At 59.9% G+C, this 22,520-nt stretch overlaps 1 protein-coding gene across 6 annotated transcripts in view; it reads left to right on the top strand.

The window, feature by feature from the left end:
- The window catches only part of CACNB1 (calcium voltage-gated channel auxiliary subunit beta 1), a 30,841-nt gene extending 9,276 nt beyond the window's left edge, over positions 1-21,565 (top strand). For 2 of the 6 annotated variants that reach the window (XM_050934529.1, XM_050934531.1), the window contains 12 exons: positions 4,925-5,044; positions 7,068-7,190; positions 7,422-7,558; positions 8,349-8,425; positions 9,287-9,444; positions 11,446-11,526; positions 12,049-12,107; positions 12,645-12,754; positions 14,867-15,018; positions 15,975-16,070; positions 16,455-16,640; positions 18,437-21,565. In XM_050934529.1, coding sequence (XP_050790486.1) covers positions 4,925-5,044; positions 7,068-7,190; positions 7,422-7,558; positions 8,349-8,425; positions 9,287-9,444; positions 11,446-11,526; positions 12,049-12,107; positions 12,645-12,754; positions 14,867-15,018; positions 15,975-16,070; positions 16,455-16,640; positions 18,437-18,907 — 1,770 coding nt within the window. In that variant the 3' untranslated portion in view covers positions 18,908-21,565. Of the gene's footprint in view, positions 1-2,297; positions 2,332-4,924; positions 5,045-7,067; positions 7,191-7,421; positions 7,559-8,348; positions 8,426-9,286; positions 9,445-11,013; positions 11,034-11,445; positions 11,527-12,048; positions 12,108-12,644; positions 12,755-14,866; positions 15,019-15,974; positions 16,071-16,454; positions 16,935-18,436 lie in introns of those variants that run through there. The other 4 variants (XM_050934533.1, XM_050934532.1, XM_050934530.1 and 1 more) reach the window with 4 other exon arrangements.
- The last annotated feature ends 955 nt before the right edge of the window (positions 21,566-22,520 follow it).

Raw genomic sequence — 22,520 nt, 5'->3', positions numbered from 1 at the left:
CAACTCTCTCTCTCTCTCTCTGGGGGGCTGGGGTCCCCCTGGCTGCTCCCCACCTTGACACTCTCTGCCAGGCTCGCTGCCCTTCATCCCTTCCCTTGTGCCCTCCCACAAACACTTGGGACCCCCAGGTATGGGGACTCCCAGCCAGCCTCAACCACAGCGGTTCCAAGGCCAGCTGGGCTGGCAGGGGTTCCCCCAGCTGGTGGAACGTTGTGCCAGACCCTGCACCCCCCACAACCCCTTCACCCCTAAACCCCCTGCTTCTGCCATCCCCCCAGCCTTCTTCCACCTCCTGCTTCCTCCTCGCTCCATTCCCAGCCCCCCAAGAACCTTGCTTCTACTGCAGCTCATGCCCCTCTAGCCCCTGCTTTTTTCCCACCCAGAATTCCCCATAACCTCTCTGCCCCACTCTCCCCCCAGATGCCCCTCTTCCCTCCCTTCCACATTCCTGTCCATCCATGATCTCAGTACAGAGAACCACCCACCCCCCGCACAGGGAGCCAAGGATCTGGGGGGGAGGGGGTTCGCCCCCCCCAATACTTCTGGGAGGTAGGGGGCTGAGGCTCCAGGTGTGGGAGGAGCAGGATGCACCGTGGCATGGGGAAGCGCTGGGGGGGATTCCTGGTTGTAGGGAGCAGGCTGGAGTTGTCCTTCCTCCCAGTGGGTTGCACAATGGTTAACTTGGGCATCAAGGAGTTTGAGAAGAGGGGGCGCTCTCCCTTCTGGGTCAGTGCTGACCCCAATGCCCCAGGGTGGCACTAGGGGGGCACTGTGCTCTGGGAGAGGGATGGGGGGCTCAGTAGGGGCCATCCTGCCCTTGGAATCAGTGCTGACCCCAGTATTCCCGCTCAGCACTAGGGGGTGCTCTGCTGTTCGAGGGAATGCGTCTGGAGCTGTAAAACCTAGGTCCTGCGCAGGCACAGGGGTTCAGACTCCCCTGTTGCCTGTACATTGCTGAGCGCTGTTAAACAGCTGCCTTGTCCCACTCTGAGCTGGCTGCATGGCAGGGGGCAGGGGGCGGCACAGCTTATAGAGAGCTTGGGAAGCACATTGGGAATCTTGTGCTGTGTCAAAGTATCAGTGACCCCTCCCGCCCCCATGAAATTCTGGTGATCTCTAACGTATGCAGCTGTGGGGGGGTGGGGGGGTGTCTCTCTGGTCGTGGACCCTCAACAAACTGTTTGCTGGCTACACATTTACAAAGGAATTAGTGGGGAGAGGGGAAAATTCTTGGAGGGCTGAGAGCCGGGAAAGGAAGGGTAGGGGTCAGGGTTGTGGTCTAGGCTTCAGAAGATCTGCGTTCGAATTCCAGCTCCGCCGCTGAATCTCTGCAGGACCTTGGGCCTGAATTTTCAGGGTGCAGCACCCACAATGGAGTGGGATTTTCCATAGGGCTACGCACTTGGAAATCTGGCCCTATGGTGCTGCGCTGTGACTCAGTTTCCCCCACTGGATCCTGACCCACCTCTTGGAGTTCATTAGCATGCGGCAGGGGCTTGAATACTCTGCGTCGAGGGGCTGGAGAAGCAAATACGGGCCACTGGGGAAGTCTGGATCCAGACATTTCCCTCTCACCCCCGATCCCCTATTCCAATTCATCTTGGCTCCCGGCTGCGCAGCTCCAAGCACAGCTCCCGTTGACACGGCCAGGGCCGGGTGCCATCCCTGGCCCCCGATCCAGTGTCTTTGCTGTGGGGCACATCCCAGCACAGTAACTGCTCGCTAGAACCCCGTGTGCCCAGAAATCCCTCTCAGCTGGGTGGGTTGTTCCTCTCCTCCCAGGGCAGGCCTTCCTCCCAGCCCCCCAAGCACCCCCCATTTCACTTTGCAGGGCATCAGAACAGCATCCTCGTTCTTAAAGGGCCGGCGATCCCCCGCACACGTACCCAGCTGGGCCACATGCCGGCTCCACTCATATATGACACTTGCTTGGTTGCTGAGCCAATTGCATCCCGGCCCCACGTCATCAGCTCCTGGCTCTTTCCAACTCCTGCCTGCCTGTGTCTCCGGTCCGGTCGGAGGCAGGGAAGCCAGGCAGCACTTCCTCATGAGTTTGCCTCCCCCAGCCCTGCGGCAGGGCAGACGGTACCTCTGAGAGATCAGCCCCGGGGCCTCCCAACCACCCCACCCCGGGGTGCTGATTCCCGCTTCCGAAGCCCTTGATACTCAGCAAAACTGGGTTGTGGCTTCCCCTCCTTGCCTGCTAGACTCGTCTCACAAAGCCCTCGGCCCCTCTGACTGGGGCCCCCTCCCAGCCGGGCTCCCCCACTCTTCTGTGCGTCCCCCGCTCACGGCAGGATGTATCTGTATTGGCTGGACGACTCAGAGGAGGTGAGTACACTGCAACCTTGGCTTCGAACCCCGTCTGTCTGGGTTAGCCCTGCCCCAGGGATGCCTGGCCAGAGTCGGGGGTCCAAAAAGGGGAGATCGGAGGGGGGAGGGTTTGCATGTCTCTGCGGGGAAATGGTCCCCCCAGATCCAGCTAAATCATCTCCACTCCTAACTGATGTTTGCCCAGGCTTGCAAAGATCCATCTATCCTCGCACAGCACAGGCTGGCCCCCTCAGCAGGGATCCCCCCCACATTGACTCTCTCTGGGGGTGCTCCTCAGAGGATGCCTCTGTGTTTAATTGAGTGAAACCTGCTGGTGTGTTTAAACCCAGCTGGGAGCGAAGGGCACCTGGAACTGCCCTGAGAGGAGGCTGGCATAGTTGGGGGCGGGGGGGCGGGGGGGGCGGATGCTCTGTGGGGCTCTGCAGCGCCCCCTCTGGTTGGCCTGAGAATAGCCTCCTGCCCTCAGCTCCCGGCCCTTTGGGGTCATTCAGTTATTGGGGTTCTGGAGAAAGCAGCAGGTTTAATTTAGATCCCGAGCAGCTGAGTGCAGAGCCTGTGATTAAAGGGGAACCCCTGTTGGTTCCTCGATCCCCACTGAGCTGCCAGCTGGGGGTGCTGCTCCCCCCATTCCTGACACAGCCAGGGAGGTAGATGAACTCGCTGTGTGGGTTGAGAGCTGACTAACTAGCGCAGATGTTTCGGGGGCTCCAGCAGAGGCAGCGGCATGGCTGAGGGCTGCCAGCTCTGCCCCCTGGGCCCGGACACTTGGAAGCTGTCTGGGAACCCCAATGCAGGACTGAAAGGGGAGGCGCCCCAAGAGAACACAGAGTCCCCGGGCCAGTCAGGGAAACGAGTTTGCTAGTCCTCCCCTTCCCTGAGGATCCCGATACCAACCCCTTTGGTGATGCAGAGTCATTAGCAGCCTCTGCTCCGCAGGGAGCTGGGTCGGGATTCAGGGCCATGGCAGAGCTGGGGGGCAGGAATTGGCATAGTGGGGCAGCTGAGGGTCGGGATTGAGGGGTGGTAGGACAACAGTGCAGGGGGCCTCTCTAAACTGCCCTTCATGGTTAACCCCCCTTGGATGCCCCGATTTCCTGAACCAACCTGACCTCTGAGCTCAGTGCCCCATGGCAGCAGCTGGGATGCCTTCTCTATGGGTGCCTGCTCCCACGTTCACTGCCCTGCCAGGGCTCTCGGTGACTAGGAAGTGCCATTCATCATGGTCAGGGTCGAGAGCCTGTCCTGTGTCCTCTGCACTGATCCCCAGGGGGTTGTGTGTTAGGGTCCACCAGAATGCAGGTTCTTGCCCCCACAAAGGACAGACGCCTCCCATCTCCATGTGGACTCTTCTCCTCCTCCCTCCCCTGAGTTCACTGCCAAGCTCGGAGCCTCAGTTTCCCCACCAGTATCGGGACTCCCCCGAAGCTGAGGCACCAGGTGGGGGCAGAGCACTTTGACTGCTTCGTTAGCAGGTCTCAGCCTGTGGGTAGGCGGCTTATGCTGGGGATGTGAGACAGGCCAGGGACCCTATCCCCATTGGATCAGACATCCATTGGAAGCTGCAATCAAGGCTTCCTGGGAGCCTCAGAAATAGCATGGAGGTGGCAGGGGATTTGCTAGGATTCCTCACCCCAGCCCAGCTCCCTCCTCATTCCTTGCCCCCTCCCCTCCTGCCCCATGTTGAGGGCCCAGCTCAGCGGGGGAAAGCTCAGCAATACTCAGCCGTTTAGATCTAGGAACAAGAGAACAGTCCCATCTTGGCTCCAGGTAGCCCCTGGGTCTCACTCACCACCCCACTCCTTGTTGGTTCTCCTGCCCCTGCTCCATTAAGGATGTGGGTTTCCAGGCCCCTTACCCCAGGGAAACTGTCTGTTTCTAGGTGCCCCCCCACTCCCAGCCTGTGGCCCTGTTTCTCTTGCCAGTGCTGGTGCTTTCGTGGGGTCTGATGCCACCCCCCCCAGCTGGCGCTGCCCTGTCCCATCCCTGCTATCACGTTCCATTCCAGAGCGGTGAGAACAGCTGCACCTCGTTCCCTGCCACTCAGCTTAACCCTCACCACGCTAGGGGGAACCGAGGCACAGAGAGTCAGCGGCAGGGCTGGGAATGGAACCCAGGGGTCCTGACTCCTGCACTATAGCCACTGTGTTGGACCCCGCTCCCCTTCCAGAGCTGGCAGAGCCCCAGAGTCCTACAAACCCTCCTGTCTCACAGGGGCGTAAGGTCCCTTAGGGGCTTGTCTCTAGTTCTCTAGTTTTAGCCCGTGTGCCAGAGGTGGGGGTTGCTACAGCCCGGGACGGGCTGTGCTGGGCAATGGTTTGTTTCTAAAGTGCCCAGAGACCACGGTGATGGGTGCATAATGAATGAAATCCAACCGCCTTAGCGCGGCGGGCTGCTGGGCCCAGCTCCAGGCTGCCCGGCCTGCCCCTGTCCCCACTGTTTCACAGGGTGATCAGTGCATGGGGAGGTGCCAGCATCCCCCTGAGTATCTCCTGCCGCTCTAAATGGGCTCACTCGGCTGTGTGGCCATGGTGCCCCCTCCACAGGGGGTGCTGTGAAGCCCACCTCCTGATGCGGGTTCTTGCTCCCCCAGGGCTCCGCAGATTCCTACACCAGCCGCCCCTCGGATTCAGATGTGTCCCTGGAGGAGGATCGTGAGGCACTGCGCAAGGAGGCCGAGCGCCAGGCCCTGGCGCAGCTGGAGAAGGCCAAGGTAGGTGCCACAGCGTGTGCTCGGAGGCGGGGAGGCAGGAGGTTCCTTCACTCTGGTTCTGTCTCTGGATCCCCTTGTGCGGGCTGCGGGGACCAGGGTCCCTTTCGGTATCTAGCCCACAGGGTGGAAGCTGATCGAACTGGGGGCCCACACAGGGAAACACGGGCTGTCCGGGAGCTTGTGGCTGGCACTTCACCTTCCTACCTGCTGAGCCAGCATTGGGGGGTTGGTTCAGCTCTTTCCCCAGCTGCGCCTCATCCCCGCCCCCAGCACCAAGCTGCCTGGTGCTAGGAGATGAGCCCCCAGCTTTCTGGCCAGGCCCCTTTCCCATCTGCGACACAACAAGTTGCATTGCTGTGCCGGTGCCCTGACTCGCAACCCAGTTCCAGAGAGCCCCGCTCTGCAGGGGAAGCCGAGTGCCAGGGAACCCTGGCTGTTCCCTCCCTCCCCTCACCCAATGTACTGGCTGTTCTTGCTGCCACTGGCCCCGGACCCAGCGCCGCCCATAAATCCCGCCATCCAGGGACCCCATCAGCTAATTCATTTGGCTAATCTTGATGAAACGTCTCATTGACCTGGGCTGGGCTCGGGAGAGTGCCGGTGCCAGGAGACTGCGGGCTGGCGTTGCCCCGCCTGGCAGCATCCCAGCCCTTCCATTACTGCCCCCCCACCCACCCCTGGGCTGGCTGCCAGCTAGCACTGGCTGCCAAGTGGGGGAAGGGCCCCCCCACCTCATCCAGGGGCTGCTGCCGTCCTGCCACAGGTTGGGCACAGGGGGATGCACCCCTGTAGCCATATCCACACGGGGGTAGGGGGGTGTTACACTGTCTTCCTCTGGCCAGAGGCCCTGGGATAGGCAGACCCTTTCCCAGTCTGCCCCCACTTTCCTGTGAGTCACCCCACTGTCTGAACTAGTAGGAAGACATCAGGCACCAAAATCACTTCCTGAGGCCTTCCCGGTGCTTGGCACAATCAGGGCTGTGAAGTTGACCGCTCTGGGAGGGGAGTATGGATTAGTGGTTACAGCAACTGGTGTTTGGGCATCAGGACTCCAGGGTTCTATTCTCTGCCTGACCTTGGGCACGTCTCATTTCCCCGTGCCTCAGTTTCCCCTCTGTACAATGAACATCAGGCTTCCCGGGGCCTGCTGGGACCCTCCATCCCAGGCTGAGTCTGGGAAGCCCCTTGGTGCTCACCTCTGCCCCCCTGCTCTTCCCCGGCCTGAGCACACACCTCTCCCCTGCCCCCAGCCAGGCTCCCTGGGAAGAGGGGAGCTGTCGGCCCTGCCCCAGCCCCTGCTCTCCAGGCATCACTCGCTGGCTGCACAGTCCGGCTGCCATTAGCTAATGACGTCCCTGTCTCCCCGCCCCCCCGGTGCAGTGGGTTTGCAGGCCGTGCAGCTGCAGCACCCCCTCGCTCTGCTGCTGGCAGCTGAGGTGTAATGTCCATTAGGAGACGTGCCAGCCCCTCTCCCAGGCAGGGCCAGCCCATTAGCGCAGTTCTGTGCATGAGCAGAACCAGGGCTCCATGGGGCCGGGGACAAGGCCAAGGCCCTGTAAGGCTCTAGGTACCAGATCGGCATCGCCTGCAGAGAAAAGGCGGCCTCTGTTTATCGCCCAACCAGGCAGGGTTTCCCCATCGCCCCTGGCGCTGGCAGGCCCCTCTATAGGTGGGTCAACCCTGTCGCCCAGGTCCTCTTTTGATGCAGCTGTTGTGACTAAGAACCCCCCAACTCTTGGGGTGGGGGTCCACTCCGTTCCTTGGGGGAGGAACCCCTTCTCCTTGGTTCCTATGGTGGGGAGGGGAGAAGAGAGAGTTGGCCGGGGCTGCTCCATGTTCTTGGATCAGGGGTGAGAATTTGGCCCTGGATTGCTAACTCCCTTCCTGGCTGGTCTCTGCAACTGCTAGATAATGGCATTCTCTGAAATGCCAGAGCAACGCAACCTTCTGTCTGGGGGATCCGGGCCCCTCCAGCGTCTCTCTCCTCCCTTCCTCTCCCCCCACTAACCTGTCTCCTGAACAGACCAAGCCGGTGGCATTTGCCGTGAGGACAAACGTGGGCTACAACCCGTCCCCCAGTGATGACGTGCCAGTCCAGGGCATGGCCATCTCCTTCGAACCCAAGGACTTCCTGCATATCAAAGAGGTAGGGACCGGGCCAGGCCCAGGCCAGGCTGGGGCTCTGGGGACCGCAGCGGTGGGGGGACTGGGGCTCAGCACTGTGTTGATGGGTGTGGGTTTGGCACAGAGAGGACACAGGCCCAGCATGGCTTTAATGGGACAGGCTCGGTGCAGGGGGGGATGGACTTGGTGCCGGGGGGGGCAGGGGAGGGGGCTTGGCACCTTGTCTCAGGCCCCTCTTCTCTCCGTGCTGCAGAAATACAACAACGATTGGTGGATCGGGCGCCTGGTGAAGGAGGGCTGCGAGGTGGGGTTCATCCCCAGCCCCGTCAAGCTGGAGAACATGAGGATGCTGCAGGAGCAGAAGATGAGGCAAAACCGCCTGAGCTCAAGGTGGAATAGACGGGCGGAGAGGAGAGAGGGGGAAATCACGGCTCTTGGCCGCATCCGCATGCAGCCTGGAGCCCTGGGCACCAGAGGGGAAGGCCCCCCTGGGGATTGAGAGCAGTGGGTTATGGGTAACTGAGGCAGGCCCAGCTGTAGCCATCTGAGCAAATCCACTCCAGTGAGAGACTGGGAGTGGAAGGAGGATCCACATACCCTTCCAGTGGGCTCATTACTGGGCACCTTGAGTCGTCATTCCCTTTGCTCAGTGGTGAACTCCTGCACAAGAAGCCAGGCAGGGGAGAACCAGCTCCAGGATCAGCAGTGACACCAGCTGAGGATGCAACGGGCCTTCCATCCCTGTGCTTCAGGGCAGAACCTGAGTGCTGGCTGGGAAGGAGTCAGGAACAACGTGCAGGAATAGGTGGACTCATTGGTCTGAACTGGCACAGTAGAGAATAGCTGGCTAGATGGGCCCTTGATCTGATCTGGTACATCACTGGGTGAGTGGGAGAGTGCTGGACGCTGGCCCCAGTGGTCTGATCCCAGCTGGGGGAAGGGTCTAGGAGATGTCAGGCTAGATGGGCACATGGCATTGTCCTGGTGCTGCGGTTCCAGATGTAAGTATCTCTCAGAATCTGGGCATGGAGGGCAATTCCCCCTTGCACAGAATTTTCAGTGGTAGGGCTCTTTGTTTCTTCCCAGACTAGTCCTCCTGCCCCCTACCCCCGCTTCTCCCCCCACAGGAAATTCCCTATCTCCAGGCCCTTACTGTTCCTTCCCTTTCTGCCCCACACAGCAAATCGGGGGACAACTCCAGCTCCAGCCTGGGAGATGTGGTGACAGGGACCCGCAGACCCACCCCATCTGCCAGTGGTAAGACCACCCCCTCCCTTTGCTCTTTGACAGCAGACAGCCCCCAGCTGGCAAAGTTCACTGCACCGCTAAGAGAGACTGATGGAGGAGGGCTGATTCTGGCTGTGGCCTTGGCGATAACAAAGAGCTGAGATGCCAGGTCTCTTCCCCCTTTAGCCCCTGAGACCAGCTAGTGCCCCAGTGGCAGAGAAACAAGGATTCCAGCCTGGAAGTGCCCAATTTTCTTCTCAGCAATCCTACTGCAGCTCCTGGAATCTCCGTGCCCCCTGCAAACGCAGGCCAGGGCTGAGACACAGGCACATACACTGGTGGGGAGCACATGGCTCTGCCCAGGGTGTCCCATACATGGGCAGTGGGGTTGATGAGCTCTCACACTGGGCTGAGCGTGTGGGGCTTGCCATACATGCTGGCACGCACATGGAGAGTCGTGCACATGTGTGGATGAACAACTGGGCACAGGCAGAAGGACGTATACACAAGAATGCTCCAGGTCTGCCCACCGGAGCACAGACATCCCCTGGACATGCCCACTTATGCCCACCTCCATGACATGCAGAGGAAACTTGTTACCAGCTGCCCTCTTCGCCCTCGCAGGTAGGGTACCTGATGGTTCTGCCTCCACTCTGATCCCATCTACATTGTCTGCAGGGATGCATCCAGTTTTTCCCCCTCCTTTCATTTTTCTCTTTCGTTTGCTGAATCATTTTTTTCTCCTCTCTTTGGTACATTTTTTCATTCTTTTGTTCTTTTCAGCTGTTTCTTCTTTTTTTCTATTTTACTTTTTCTTCCCTCCCTCCCTCCCTCCTTTCTTTCTTTCTTTTTCGTTTTCTCCTCCCCCCTCCCCCATTCTGCACCCCCCAGGTACTCTGGACATGACTAATTTAGCTTATGACCTAGATGCCCTTGACTTAGAGCTGGAGGAGGCTGAGGGCCTGGAGAACCCCCGATCTCCTAAGACTAGCGTCAGCAGTGTCACCACATCCCCCTCCAACGTCAAGCGCATTCCCTTCTTTAAGAAGGTAAAGGAGCCCAGAGTGGGGATTTGCATCCACCTGCCGCACCCTCACTCATGCCTGCTCCTAATACCCGTGATTCACCCTGTGTGTGTGCCTCGCTGACCTGGTTGGGGAGCTTTGGATTGGGGGGCAGAAAGGGCCATGGTTTGAACGTGGTCCCATTGTCGTTCAGCCGCTGTGGGGCACACTATGGGGTAAGAGCATCATCTCACAGGCATGAGGGGATCTATAGCTGGGGCTGGATGTCCCCTTTGCAGGCTATTTTGGGTGTGTTTCCCATCACACCAGGAAACACAAACTCCAGCATGGCCTGGAAGGGGGCAGCCATTGGGGGTGTTCCCCATCTGCCCCCCCCATACACAGACGTGCACATGAGGCATGGGAATGGTATGTTCCAGTGATCACACACATGGCCTATGAGTTAAGAGCATTTCTACCAGTTGACACCCTCCCCACATGAAGCATGGGAATGGAGCGGTCCAGCACTGCCTTGCCCCTGTGAAACGCGGGAGTGGAACATTCCAGTAGTTCCGGTGCCCCCAGCTTAAAGCATGGGGAGTGGAATGTTCCTGCACTGCTCCTCCCCCATGAAACATGGAGTGGAACATTCTGGCAGCTCCTCACGCCATGTGAAGTCTGAAGCACTGTCCCCCACCCCTCCATGTAAAGCATGGGAATGGAATGTTCCAGTGGTGGTCTCCCCTGTGAAATTTGGGAGTGGAACATTCTAGTGGGTCTCCAAGCATGGGAATGGAATGTTCCAGTGCCACTGCTGCCCCCCCCGAAAGTTGGGAGTGGGATGTTCTAGCAGTTCTCCAAGCATGGAATGTTCAAATGCTCTACCCCCCATGTATACATGGGAGTGGTACATTCCAGTGCACACTCCCCCTCCCTGCCCCTCCTCAAGGAAACATGGGAGTGGCATTGTCTGTCCCGTCCCATCCCATCCTACCCCCATTAGATGGTAGAGGGGCAGCTCCCATTGGGCCCCTGTGGCCTGGAGGTTGCTGGGATGCTGCTTGCTGAGCAGCCCAGGGGGTGCACTAGAGTACACGGGCAGGGGCTGCATCACCCAGGGGTCCCCAGTGATCCACAGAGCTGGGGATCAGTTTTAGGGGGGGATTCAGTGCAGTGCAAGGGGTGCAGCCTGCGGGCAAGGGCCTGTGAGCCGAGGGGGCAGAGGAGGAGGGCATTGCTGCCAAGAGGGGAGGGTGTTTGCAGTGCCAGGGTGTGGATTGAAGAGGGCTGGTGTGAAGTGGGGAGCAGGGCCAGTGCAGGGGGGAGCTGCGTAGCACCTGCGAGGCACGTGGGGGAGCCAAGCCATCCCCCCCATGTGGTCACACTCCCTCTCTTAGATCCTGTCCCCCCCACCCCGATTCCTTCTTGCAGTCTGAGCCAGGTTCCAGAGCCCCCTCCCCTGCCTGTCCCCATTTCCCATACACCGTCAGCTACAGAAACCTCCCCACTGCCATTGCGTGTCTGCTGGCATGACCTGTCAATAACACGCATGCCTTGTTTATCTTCTCTCGCCTGCCCCCTCCCTGCCCCATTAATGGTGATCACTGGACATAGCCAAGCAGAAGCAGAAATCGGTGAGTAAAAGGGCTTTCCTTGACCTGCCTGTAAAGGGTGGGGGTGGGCCAGGTCTCCCATAATGATCCTTCCCCACCCGGCTTCTCCTCTGCCAGCGGTGATGGGCCATGTCAGTGTACCAGAGCCAACAGCATGGTTGTTCCCATGCCACCAGCTCCCCTCTCCCGGCACTCAATGCCACCTCCCACGCTGGGCCATGATGGCACAAAGGCAGAACTGCCCAGCATAGCCACCCAGCCCCCAATCCAAGGGGGCATCAGCATGAGCTGGGTAGCCTGCGCCCAAGAAGGTGCCAGCTTTTCCCCTACCCTGCAGGGCACTTGGGTTTTGTAGTGCCATGGGGGTTGGGCCCCCTGGTCCGATGACCCCCCAGGCACACGTCACACCTTGTCGTTTGCCCTCTCCTGGCAGGCGGAGCATGTGCCGCCGTATGACGTGGTGCCCTCCATGCGGCCGATCATTCTTGTGGGGCCGTCCTTGAAGGGGTACGAGGTGAGCCCGGGGCGGGTGCATGGGGCGGGGAGGCAGAGACTTGTGCTGCTGAGGGGCAGGCTGGGAAGGTGGAATGTTCAGCAGCCTCCTGGGGAGCAGGTGGCCCTTGATCTCATTCACCCCGTTTCACCCATCCCCATCTGTCTGTCCATCCATCCACTCAGCCATTCCCTCTTTCTCCTCCCCTCCCGTCTCACCGACTCCCCCCTCCAATCTTGCCCCACTCTGCATCTGCCCGCACCCTCCTCTCTCCATCGCCGGGACCCATCTGCTCTGTCTCCTTCTTCACGCTGATAGTATCAGAGAGGGCTCTCTCCAGTGACCAAGCGTGAGGGCCTGTGCCAGGGAGAGCCAGTGGCATCTGACTTCTGAAATCACTGCCCACCCCTCCCATGTCCATTGCTCTCTCTTTTTCTAACCTCCCTCCACCCCCATGCGCACACACCTTGATGCAGTGAATCCTGACTCCCCCTCCCTCCCGCCCCCCTGGTGTCTGACTCCAGCATCACCCTCTTTCCCCAGGTGACGGACATGATGCAGAAAGCCCTCTTCGATTTCCTGAAGCATCGCTTCGACGGCAGGTGCGGGGACTCCTCGGACAGATGCTGCCAACCCTCCCTCCCCCTATCTCCCCCATAGCCCTTATTGGGCACTAGGGAAATGTTGTTTTACTCAAATTCCCGGTTTCCGGGAGTTGCCCCATGGTGATAGGCTCCGTAGGGTCCGATAGAGAGAGATCCCAGCTTGTCGGCCACATGCTCTTGCTCCAGCCTAACGCAGGACACTCTGTCTGAGCTAGACTATCTCCCATCCCATCCCCAGCCCTCTTCGTTGGAGGATCTCCAAGCACTCTGTAAGCACGAGAACCCAGGAGTCCGGCGCTCCCACCTTGTGCCACCTTGCTGGGCGGGCAGCAATGAGCAGCCCAGATGGGGTTGTTCCCCCTGTGGGGATTCTGTCCCCAAGGTGCCAGGGTTCACACCCTGACTTTTGCCCCCAGGGCTCCTTTGGGGTCCTGTTTTCTGGCCTGGTGGGGGAGGCACCCTGCTGGGGGCCACAGCAAATGGCAGAGGCCCCCTTCCCCCTTTACACTCTCTTCCTCTTTCTGTCCCTCTCAGAATCTCCATCACACGGGTGACGGCCGATATCTCCCTGGCCAAGCGCTCCGTGTTGAACAACCCCAGCAAACACACCATCATTGAGCGCTCCAGCACGCGCTCCAGCCTGGGTGAGGCCACTGTTGGGGGGGGGGGGGGAGAAGGGAGGGAGAAGTTGTGGATTTAACCCTTTCCCACACCCCGGCCCCTCTTGGTTACCCCGGGCCTGTTTTGGTTTTTGGCTGACTCTCACTTAGACCGACGGCCTGGTTCGGAGGTTGAACCCTTTCAAGCCTGGCTTGGATCTGTATCCAGTGGGAGCTGCTCCAGCTTTCTGCGTTCTCCCCTCCCTCACCCCTGGATGGCCCTGGAATGCCCACCGTGCCTCAGGGCATCTCTTCCCCTCATCCTATCTGGAAGGGCTCTCCTGGCCCATGCTCCCTGCCTCGCCTGCTCCTGGGCAGGGCTCCCTGCCTCGCCTGCTTGTGCTCGATGGAAAGAGAGGCCCTGTGGTTCCGCTCATGCCCCAAGGCATGCGGGGATGCTTGGCCATGCCAAGCAGGCCCCCCCCCCAGTGCATGCTGGGATGCTTGGCCACACCAAGCAGGCCCCCCCCAGTGCATGCTGGGATGCTTGGCCACACCAAGCAGGGGCCCCCCCCCCCAGTGCATGCTGGGATGCTTGGCCACACCAAGCAGGGGCCCCCCCCAGTGCATGCTGGGATGCTTGGCCACACCAAGCAGGGGCCCCCCCCCAGTGCATGCTGGGATGCTTGGCCACACCAAGCAGGCCCCCCCCAGTGCATGCTGGGATGCTTGGCCACACCAAGCAGGGCCCCCCCCCAGTGCATGCTGGGATGCTTGGCCACACCAAGCAGGCCCCCCCCAGTGCATGCTGGGATACTTGGCCACACCAAGCAGGGCCTCCCCCACAGTGCATGCTGGGTTGTGACGTGCCTCGATGACTCCCATTCAGCAGGGCCGGGGCGTGTTTCCGGTCTCCTGGGTACTGGTGCTGTCGCGTAGTGGGGTGACTAACAGGGCTCGTATGAGCTGCGGATGCTGTCCCCACTGGGCTGGGCTGGGGCGGGGCCTATGCACTGACTCCTGGGATGATGAGTTCAATTCACTCCTTTTTTCCCTCCCCTTTTTTCTCCCCCCACCCCCTTCCCTCCGCACTGCTTCCTTCCTCCCCTGCTCCTGGTACAGATGTCCTGGGTATGTAACCTTTAACCTCTCGGAGACCTGTCCAGACCACTCCCTACCGTGCTGCCTAACCCTGTGGGATCCACAGCCAGCCTAGGTGTGCCGGGGGCCGATGTGTTACCCCCTGCTCCTACCGCCATATGGATGCAGGGTCACTCCAGCAGGGGCCACGAGTGGGGCGGCAAAGCAAGATCGCTGCCCCGCCGATGCCTCCTGGCTCGGAGCTACAATGAATTGGTCCATGTGTGGGGCCGGAGTCAGCCAGGGCAAGAGTACCCTCCTCAGGGGTCTGTCCCCACACCCGGCCTGATATGAGACCTCGGGATTGAAGATGAGCTCAGGACGCTCATCCCAGATCCTAGGGTCCAGGCACGTGGGGATCTGGGTTTTGCTTTGTCCCCTGCTAGGCGAAAGGGGTGTGTGGGTCCCCCTTCCCCCACCCTACCATGCCCCCAACTCCAGACCCTGCCCCACCTCGTGGCTTGATGCTGGATGATTTCTAGTCCATACTGGCTGTACGTCCAGCCTGGGCCGCATTACACGGGCACATGCCAGGCATGGGCTCCGCGGAGCGATCCCACTGCCCAGTGTGCAGCACGGCATGAAGGTACCCGACGCTGGGGATCCAGGAGACATGTCCCTCCCATCCACGTGTCTTGTGTGTGTCTGGGGGGGTGGGGCATGAGTCAGCCCCCCATGCCCACCTCCCTGTGGCTGTTCCCCCACATAGACCCTCCATATTTCCCCCTTTCTCACCTCGCTTCCCCTGTTGCTATCCCCTCTGACAGCTCCCTCACTTATAACATTCTGTGCCAGGATCCTTCCCACCTGGCCCCTTCCCCCCAACCCCTACCCAGGCTCTGCCCCCTCAGTCTCTCTACTCCTGGCCCCCCACCTGATCCTTGTCCCCCATCTCTCACGGTCTCTCTGCCCTTCCTCACTCCATCCCCTCCCCACAGTCTCCCACAGTTTTTCTGCCCCTGCCCCCCACACTCCATCCCCTCCCCACAGTCTCTCACTGTCTCTCTGCTCCGACAGCTGAGGTGCAGAGCGAGATCGAGCGGATTTTTGAGCTGGCCCGGACACTTCAGCTTGTGGCCCTGGACGCCGACACTATCAATCACCCGGCCCAGCTGGCCAAGACTTCGCTGGCCCCCATCATCGTCTACATCAAGATCACTTCCCCCAAGGTGGGTGCGTTGCACCCTGCAGGGAGGTGACCCAGCTCTTGTGTTGCAGCCCGGAGACTCGCTGCCCAGATCCTCCCATGCTGGGAATCCAGTGGGTACCAGAGAGGGGGGATGCCCCACGGACCTTTCCCCCGAGGCGCAGGGTTGGGGTATGCGCTCTGCAGGGGCCGTGGGTGTGGTCTGGTTATGTAACCGTCAATCTCTTGGGGAACAGTCCAGACAGTTCCCTGCCACGCTGCCTAACCCCGCGGAATGGCCGGGGCCGATGTGTAATCCCTTTCTACCGCCCCATGGCTGCAGGGTCACGCCAGCAGGCGCTATGGGTTGGGGGGAGCAGAACAAGATCACTGCCTCACCGATGCCCCCGTGCTCAGAGTGGCTGGTGCTACAGTCAGCTGCTCTGTGTGTAGGGCCGATGTTTGTGGGGACCCTGCTCCGTGTGTGGGGTCAAAGCCAGCCTGGGCAGCTGTGTCCCCCACCCCCGGCCTGATACGAGATCTCAGGATTGGGGACTAGCTCAAGACGCTCATCCTGGATTCAAACGTCCCCAGGGTCCGGGCACATGGGATCTGGATTTTGGTTTGTCCCCTGGTCAGAGCAAGGTGAGGGGAGGGTTAGATCACAAGTGCAGTGAGTTGTAGGGTCTCAGCCTTGTCCTCTAACATTCAACACAGTAGTGGTTGCTTAAGAGAGGCCCAGGGCTGGGCTGGCAGGGGGCTGCGGCTTGGGATTGAGGGGCATCAGCGAAGCTGGGGGTTAGGGAACCCAGCATCTTAAAGGGACAGAGTTGCTTTCCTGTCTGAGCTCTGGGCCGAGCAGCAATGCTACCTCATTCGCCCTGAGTCAGCCCCCCATGCACAGCCCCTCTCCTCGGCACTGGAGAGGAACAGAGGGCGGGGGATGCCCCAGAACTGATCCCTTCATCTGTGCTCACCTCCTGCCCCCTCCCCCTGCAGGTGCTCCAGAGGCTGGTCAAGTCCCGGGGGAAGTCCCAGGCCAAGCACCTGAACGTGCAGATGGTGGCATCGGATAAGCTGGCACAGTGCCCTCCGGTGAGTGCCTGCCCCACTCCTTACCCCCTAGTTCTCCCTACCACACAACTGCCCCATGTCCCCAGCTCAGCCAATGAGTACCCACCCCACAACCTGTCCCACCCCACACCCTCTGCTTGCCACATCGCTGCCCCACACCTCCAGCTCGGCAGAGTACCTGCCACGCCCCACTGCCCCATACTCGCAGGCTGGGCCAAGTCCCTGCCCCCCTGCCAATGAATATCCATCCCACAGCCTGCCCTGGTCAGCCTATACCCCCAGTACCTCTCACTGGTAGCTTGACCAAGTTCCCTGCTTTGTCCTGCCCTTTCCCACTGCCCCAGCTTGGCCAAGGCCCCTCCCTACACCCCCAGCTGGGCACCTCATGCACCTCTCTCATTGCAGGAAATGTTTGACATCATCCTGGACGAGAATCAACTGGAAGATGCCTGTGAGCACCTGGCTGAGTACCTGGAAGCCTATTGGAAGGCCACGCACCCGCCCAGCAGCAACCCGCCCAATCCCCTCCTGAACCGCACCATGGCCACCGCTGCACTGGCCGCCAGCCCCGCCCCCGTCTCCAACCTCCAGGTACAGGTGCTCACCTCCCTGAAGCGCAACCTGGGCTTCTGGGGCGGGAAGGGCAGCCTGGAGCAAGGGCTGAGCGCCCAGCCCAGGGTGGAGGAGCACGCGCTGTAGCTTTAAGAGGAGGAGGAGGTGGCGCCTTCAATGAACATGAAGGAAGAATTCTTCATGGAAAACCCTGGCTGATTCCCCCCCTGCCTCTGCTGCTGCCCCCACTGCCCCGTGTTCTCTGCGGGTGGAGGGGTTCCCTCCGCCTGCCCAGCATTGGTCTAAGGCTCATGAACTGAGGGCATCGCATCCACAGGGGGAACATGGAAGGATCTGCGCCTCTGCAGTGCACAAGCCCTGTAGCTGCATCACAGGGAGCTGGGCTTTGCCTGGGAAGTGCCATGCTGCCATCAGCCTCCCCTTCCCCATCTGCCCCCCAGGCTTCTGCATAAAATCCTGCTCTGGAGAGCGAGGTCGCCCCTGTCAGCCGGTTCTAGCTCAGGATCCTGTTTGCATGGGGCTAGGTCCCGTCACCCCACTAACGCGGGACCCATAGTCCTGCTGGGCTCTGCCTTTGGCGCAGTGCATTCTGGGATTCCCAAAGCACCGTTCCCGAGTGGGAGCAAAGGCCGCTGGGTGATTTCGGAACACGAGGCTCAGCAGTGCAGGATGGGGAAGTGCTGGGGCAGGGGAGTGACTGTCTTTCCACATCAGAGGGCAGGACCAGCACAGCCAGACCTCAGCCAGAAACCCTGGCACGGCTGTCGTGTGGTGCCCGGCGTCCTCTCAGCCAACGGCTTGTCACAAGGCCTTCCCCACTAGTGTAGATGGGAGCCATTAGCGAGGAAGCGTCTGGCAGTTTCGTCACCCTGGCTGGGAAGCTGGACTCCTCCCATCTCCTCCCCTCGTGCTGTCCCCCAAAGTCTTCCACTCCCAAGGCATCCCAACTCCTGCCTGCAGGCTGCCACCCCTGATCTCCGAGAGCACTGAGCTCACAGGCCTCTGTTAAGGGTACCCCGACACACCACGGCTGTGCCCATCCCTCGGGGTCCGGCCTGCCTGGCTCCTCTGTCTGCTCCCGGCTGCTGCCTGAGTGAGTGGCTGGTTCCCCCTGGGCACCACCCCATAAATGCAAATGGAGATTCTCCAGCTACCTGGCAACCTGCACCCAGTCCTGCCCCGCCCTAGTCGGGGGGCGGCGCGGGGGGGAGGTCAGGGCATGTTTGTGTCGTGGTGTCTGTAATGCTCGTTGGAAAGTGAAGAGCTGTGGCTCATGGCCTCCTCCTCATTCGGGCAGGCGGGAGCCAGGCCTGCTTCTCTCATTCACACTCCGCCAACGCCGCTCAATCCCACAGCCCCCCACTATGCCAGTCCAGGGCTCCCCATACACCGCTCTGCCAGTGCCCCTCATTACTGCCCCACCAGTGCCCCTCAATCCCGCCCACAGCCCCCCACCCCCACTATTCCAGTCCAGGGCCTCCCCCCCCACACAGCTCTGCAGTTGCCTCTCAGTCCTGACCCTCAGCCCTTGCATCCCAGCCCTGAACCCCACATTTGCAAACCATCCCACACACTCAGCATTACAGGTATAACCTCCCCAGGGGCTGGGCTGAGACCCCATACTTTCATCTCCCTTGTGGCCCAGACTGGGATTGGGGGCCGGGGCTCAGCAGGCCAGAGGCTGCTCTCGCTGTTTTGAGGATTGACGTGTATATTAACCGGTACTGATCTGCCATTGTTGCCCCCTGGTGGGCAGACTAACTCTGCCTTGTCTTCTCCCGTTTGCATGGTTTGTCGCTGCTGCTCCTAACCAGGGACCCTACCTAGTGCATGGGGAGCAGACGCGTGAGGGGGAGCGCGCCAGCCTGCACGACTACTCGGGGGAGCTGGTCAACCGCGGCCAGGGGCGGCCAGGCCAGCAGCACGCTCGCCTGGCCAACCGTGGCCTGTCCCGCCAGGACACCTTCGACTCGGAGACCCAGGGCAGCCGTGACTCTGCCTACACCGAGCTGGGCGACTCCTGCATGGACATGGAGACGGACCCCTACGAGGAGCCCGAGCCCCGCGGCGGCACCCCCGGCGCCTACCCCCGGGGCCTGGGCCGCCACCACCTCCACCAACGCCAGGGGTCCTGGGACGAGGCCGAGCCCGACCACCAGAACCACAACCGGCAGCTGCGGGGCCGGAGCAAAGGGCGCGACCGCTACTGCCCCAGTGAGGAGGAGGCCATGAGCCGGAACAAGAACGACCTGGAGGGCTGGGGGCGGGACGTGTACATCCGCTAGGGGATGGGGTACCTGGCTGCTAGGGGCCCCAGGGGGTGGGGCTTCGGTCAGCTAGGGGCCCCTGGGATGGGGCATTATCTACTGTGGGGGAGAACCTCTCTCCTCAAGGAGCCTCTTGAGCATAGAGCTCCCCTATGAGGCTGGTTTGGTTCGTGCCCCCTAACAGGGCTGGCCTGAGATTGTATGATGCTCTCCCCTGCCCCCCATGGGGATCTCTTGCCAGCAGTGCCAGGGGGCCCCTCTGCCAGTGGTGCTCCCCGCTCATCTCCCATAAGATAGTGAAGATTCACACCCACCTTAAACCCCTCTGGGGATCCTGGGGGAGGCGTTGTTCAATGGTTTGAGCATTGGCCTGCTAAACCCAGGGCTGAGAGTTCAATCTCTGAGGGGGCCATTTAGGGAACTGAGGTAAAAATCTGTCTAGGAATTGGCACTGCTTTGAGCAGGGGGTTGGACTAGATAATGACCTGAGGTCCCTTCCAACCCTAATAATCTATGACTTTTTCCCTGCCCCCAAAGCTGACCAAACTGGGACCCAGCTTACTCCCCCCTGCCTGCCCCCCCTCACATGCAGATGTGTGGCATGCAGCACCATGCCCTGAGGCAGGGCACCTTCCCCCCACCCTGGGGAGGAAAGCATGCTCAACCCCGGTATGTAACCGATCAGTCCCAGGGCTGCCTTGAAGCAGCCACCTCCTCCTTGCTCCCTGCCCTGGTTCTGATTCCCCACTCATCCCACCCTCCACATCCCATTGTATTTCCATGGTGCTCTCAATGATCCAGCTGCCAGGGGAGTGGGAGGGCCGGCGCCTCTGATTGCTGGAGAGAACCGGGGTCCCTGCCCAGTGCCAAGGAATCTCCTCTATGGTCCAGTGCCTACAACAGAACCCAGCGCCTTGACCACACGACTCCATCCAGGCTCAGCCTGCAGCTCCCACAGCTCGATTTCACCTGCCAGGAGAGAGCAGATGGGGAAGGGGGTGATGCATGCGTGTGGGGTGTGCACTGGGGCCTGTGCCCCATAAGGGACCCAACGTAGGGTGGCTGTGCTGAATGCGTCCACCCTGCTTGCTGAGCTGTGCGGCATTCCCCGCATGCGAGTGCTGTGTGGTGGCCAGAAGGGGTGGGTTGACACTCTGATTTCTGAGGGCAAGGCAGCCCCTGGGCTGTAATGCCCCCTGCTCCCTAAAGCGGGGAAGGGCTGGAGGGGGTGGTATCTCCCAGCTGGCTTGGGAAGGGAGGAGTTAACAGCTTCTCAAGGCTCAGCTCTGGCCTGCCCTGTTCTCTTGCACCCACTTATGGGGTGGGAACCAGGGCTCATGGCCCTGCCTGTGGGACCCTTCACTTCTTGGGTATTTTTATCCCAGCCGGAGCCTGCAACTCCCCAGCAGGCTCCTACCCAAAGGCCCAGGGCCTTCCCTGCCCTCCCCGCTGGGGCTCAGTTCCTCTCTCCCCCCCCCGCCCATGCTGCCTGGGATGGTGGAGGCTGGGAGGAGGGTGGGGTGAAAGAGATCTGGATGGATCCAGCCCAGACCTCTGATTTTCTGGGCAGCGCTGCTTCCCCCCTCCCGCAGCCAGTGCCAAAACCTGGGCTGACATGAAAGGGCCATGGCTGCCCAGCGCCCCTCCCCTGTCCTGTGCTGTGTCTTGCGTCCCTGTGGCTGTCTGATGTGTGTCCAGTCCTGTCTTGTCCGGCCATGGTGCGTCCGTGTGTGTGAGCACTTGTCTGTCCCCCCCACCGCCACACACCAGCTGGGACATGGGCAGGGCCTGGCTCTGCATAGCGCCTCTTGGATGTGAGTTCCCCTGGCGCTCTGCCCATCAGACGTCCCCCACATCACATGTGCGCCAGCCTCCCTGCCCTGCACGGTGGCTGTGGATCCAGCCCACCCCTGCTCCGCCTGAAGGGAATGTGAAGCTTTGCTCTTAGAGTCTGTCGGGGGTGGTGGCAACCCCCCCCCCAATTGGGGTATCACTGGAAGCTTCACCAGGGGAGCCCTGGGAGGCACTGCCTTAGACCAGACCCATGGGCCGACCAGTCCCACATCTGGCATTCGCTGTAAACCCTGATTGTGCAGCACCGTCCTGGTTTTGGTGGCCTCTTGAGGTTGATTGGCAGCTGTCTGATTCCTACAGTGCCACCTAGTGGTTAGAAGAGGGACCTGGGGTGCCTCAGCTCCACACCTAGCGCTGCCATTTTGTCAGGCCACACTCCTTTTCTGTGCCTCAGTTTCCCCTTTCTGTAAATGGGGAGATAACAAACCTCCACTAAGCGCTATGAAATCCGCAAGCTCTAGCCACATCAATGTATTGTAGATACTGCACTTCATGGCTCTCTGTGCCACTGCTCATAGCTTCATGGTGGTAGCAGGCCTAGGACTCAGCACACAGGTCTCTACCATTTGAACTACAGGAGAATCTCCTTTGGCAGTATGGGGCCTATGATACACTATTGAACCCGGTAGAGGGTGGCGGGGAGGAGGTGTCTGTGAAATGTACACAGGCCAAATGTGAGCAAAGCCACTTGAAAGCAATGAACTGTCCTGTATTTATGTCATTTAACAAACTATTTTAAAAGTGTATTTTATTTATTTATTATTGTTCATTCGGGGAGGGGGTAACATTATCCCATTCGCTTGATTCTTTGTAATAAATATTTCATTGAGACCTCGAATGATGCTGCTGTGATGGAGTGTGTGGGAAGAATATTAGAGCCATGTGTTTATGAGTTTAATGCCAGATGACTCCCCTTCCACCCTCATCAGTTGGCTACCTCTACAGTTTAGTCCATTTTAGATTGTTTTTTTTCTTATAAGTGACAGACCAGACACGCTCCAATTGTCTCCTCCATCCCCTGTTGTATAATCTGATACTGCTGCTGTGAAAGCTCCAAAGACCCAGCCCCGTTACAGATTGTGTAAGATCAGCCTGCGCTCTTGTTACATGCAACTCACACTGGCCCTTGGTGGTTCTGCAGGGAAGTGACTGGGAATCTGCAATTCTGGCCAGTCCTGAGCCTTTTGGGGATAAGTGAGCAAATGTTTTAATAGCTTTTCTTCAGTCCCAGTGGCATCATTTTTCAGGCATAGGGAATCAGGGCTCCTGGGTTTTACTTCTGCCACTGGGAGGGCCCTATGATCTAATAATGAGCATAGGGAAGTGGGACTCAGAACTCCTGGGTTCTATACCCAACCCTTCTGCATTTGACTTTGGCTCAGAGCCTCAGAGGTTCTCAAATAGCCATGAAGTGAAGGTTTTGAGGCTCTGGGCCTTTGCAGCCTATGTCAGGAGGCACGAGATGATACTTCCAGTGCCCGTGTGTGGGTGTGTCTCAATGTTGCTTGTCTGCAGTGGCAGTGAATTTTCAAACATCTGTTGGCCCCTTTCCTCTATCTGGTCAGCAAATGGACACAATACTGCACCTGCTCTGGCCCGATTGTCCCAAGGTTGAGAAACTTAAAGGGACCATGACACGGTAGGTGAAAAATTTGACCGTCTCTTTTTTGTTCCTCTATTCAGTGGCAAACACCACGCTTCCCTTTCACCCCTTTCTGTTAAGGAAAGGGTCTTGCCCAGCCAGAGCACTACAGTGTGTGTGTGTGGGCGCATGGTT

This window comes from Gopherus flavomarginatus, chromosome 25 (genome assembly GCF_025201925.1).
Source record: "Gopherus flavomarginatus isolate rGopFla2 chromosome 25, rGopFla2.mat.asm, whole genome shotgun sequence".
Taxonomy (NCBI): domain Eukaryota; kingdom Metazoa; phylum Chordata; order Testudines; family Testudinidae; genus Gopherus; species Gopherus flavomarginatus.
The sequence above is the reverse complement of the archived record's forward strand: the minus strand, read 5'-3'. Positions and strand labels throughout refer to the sequence as shown.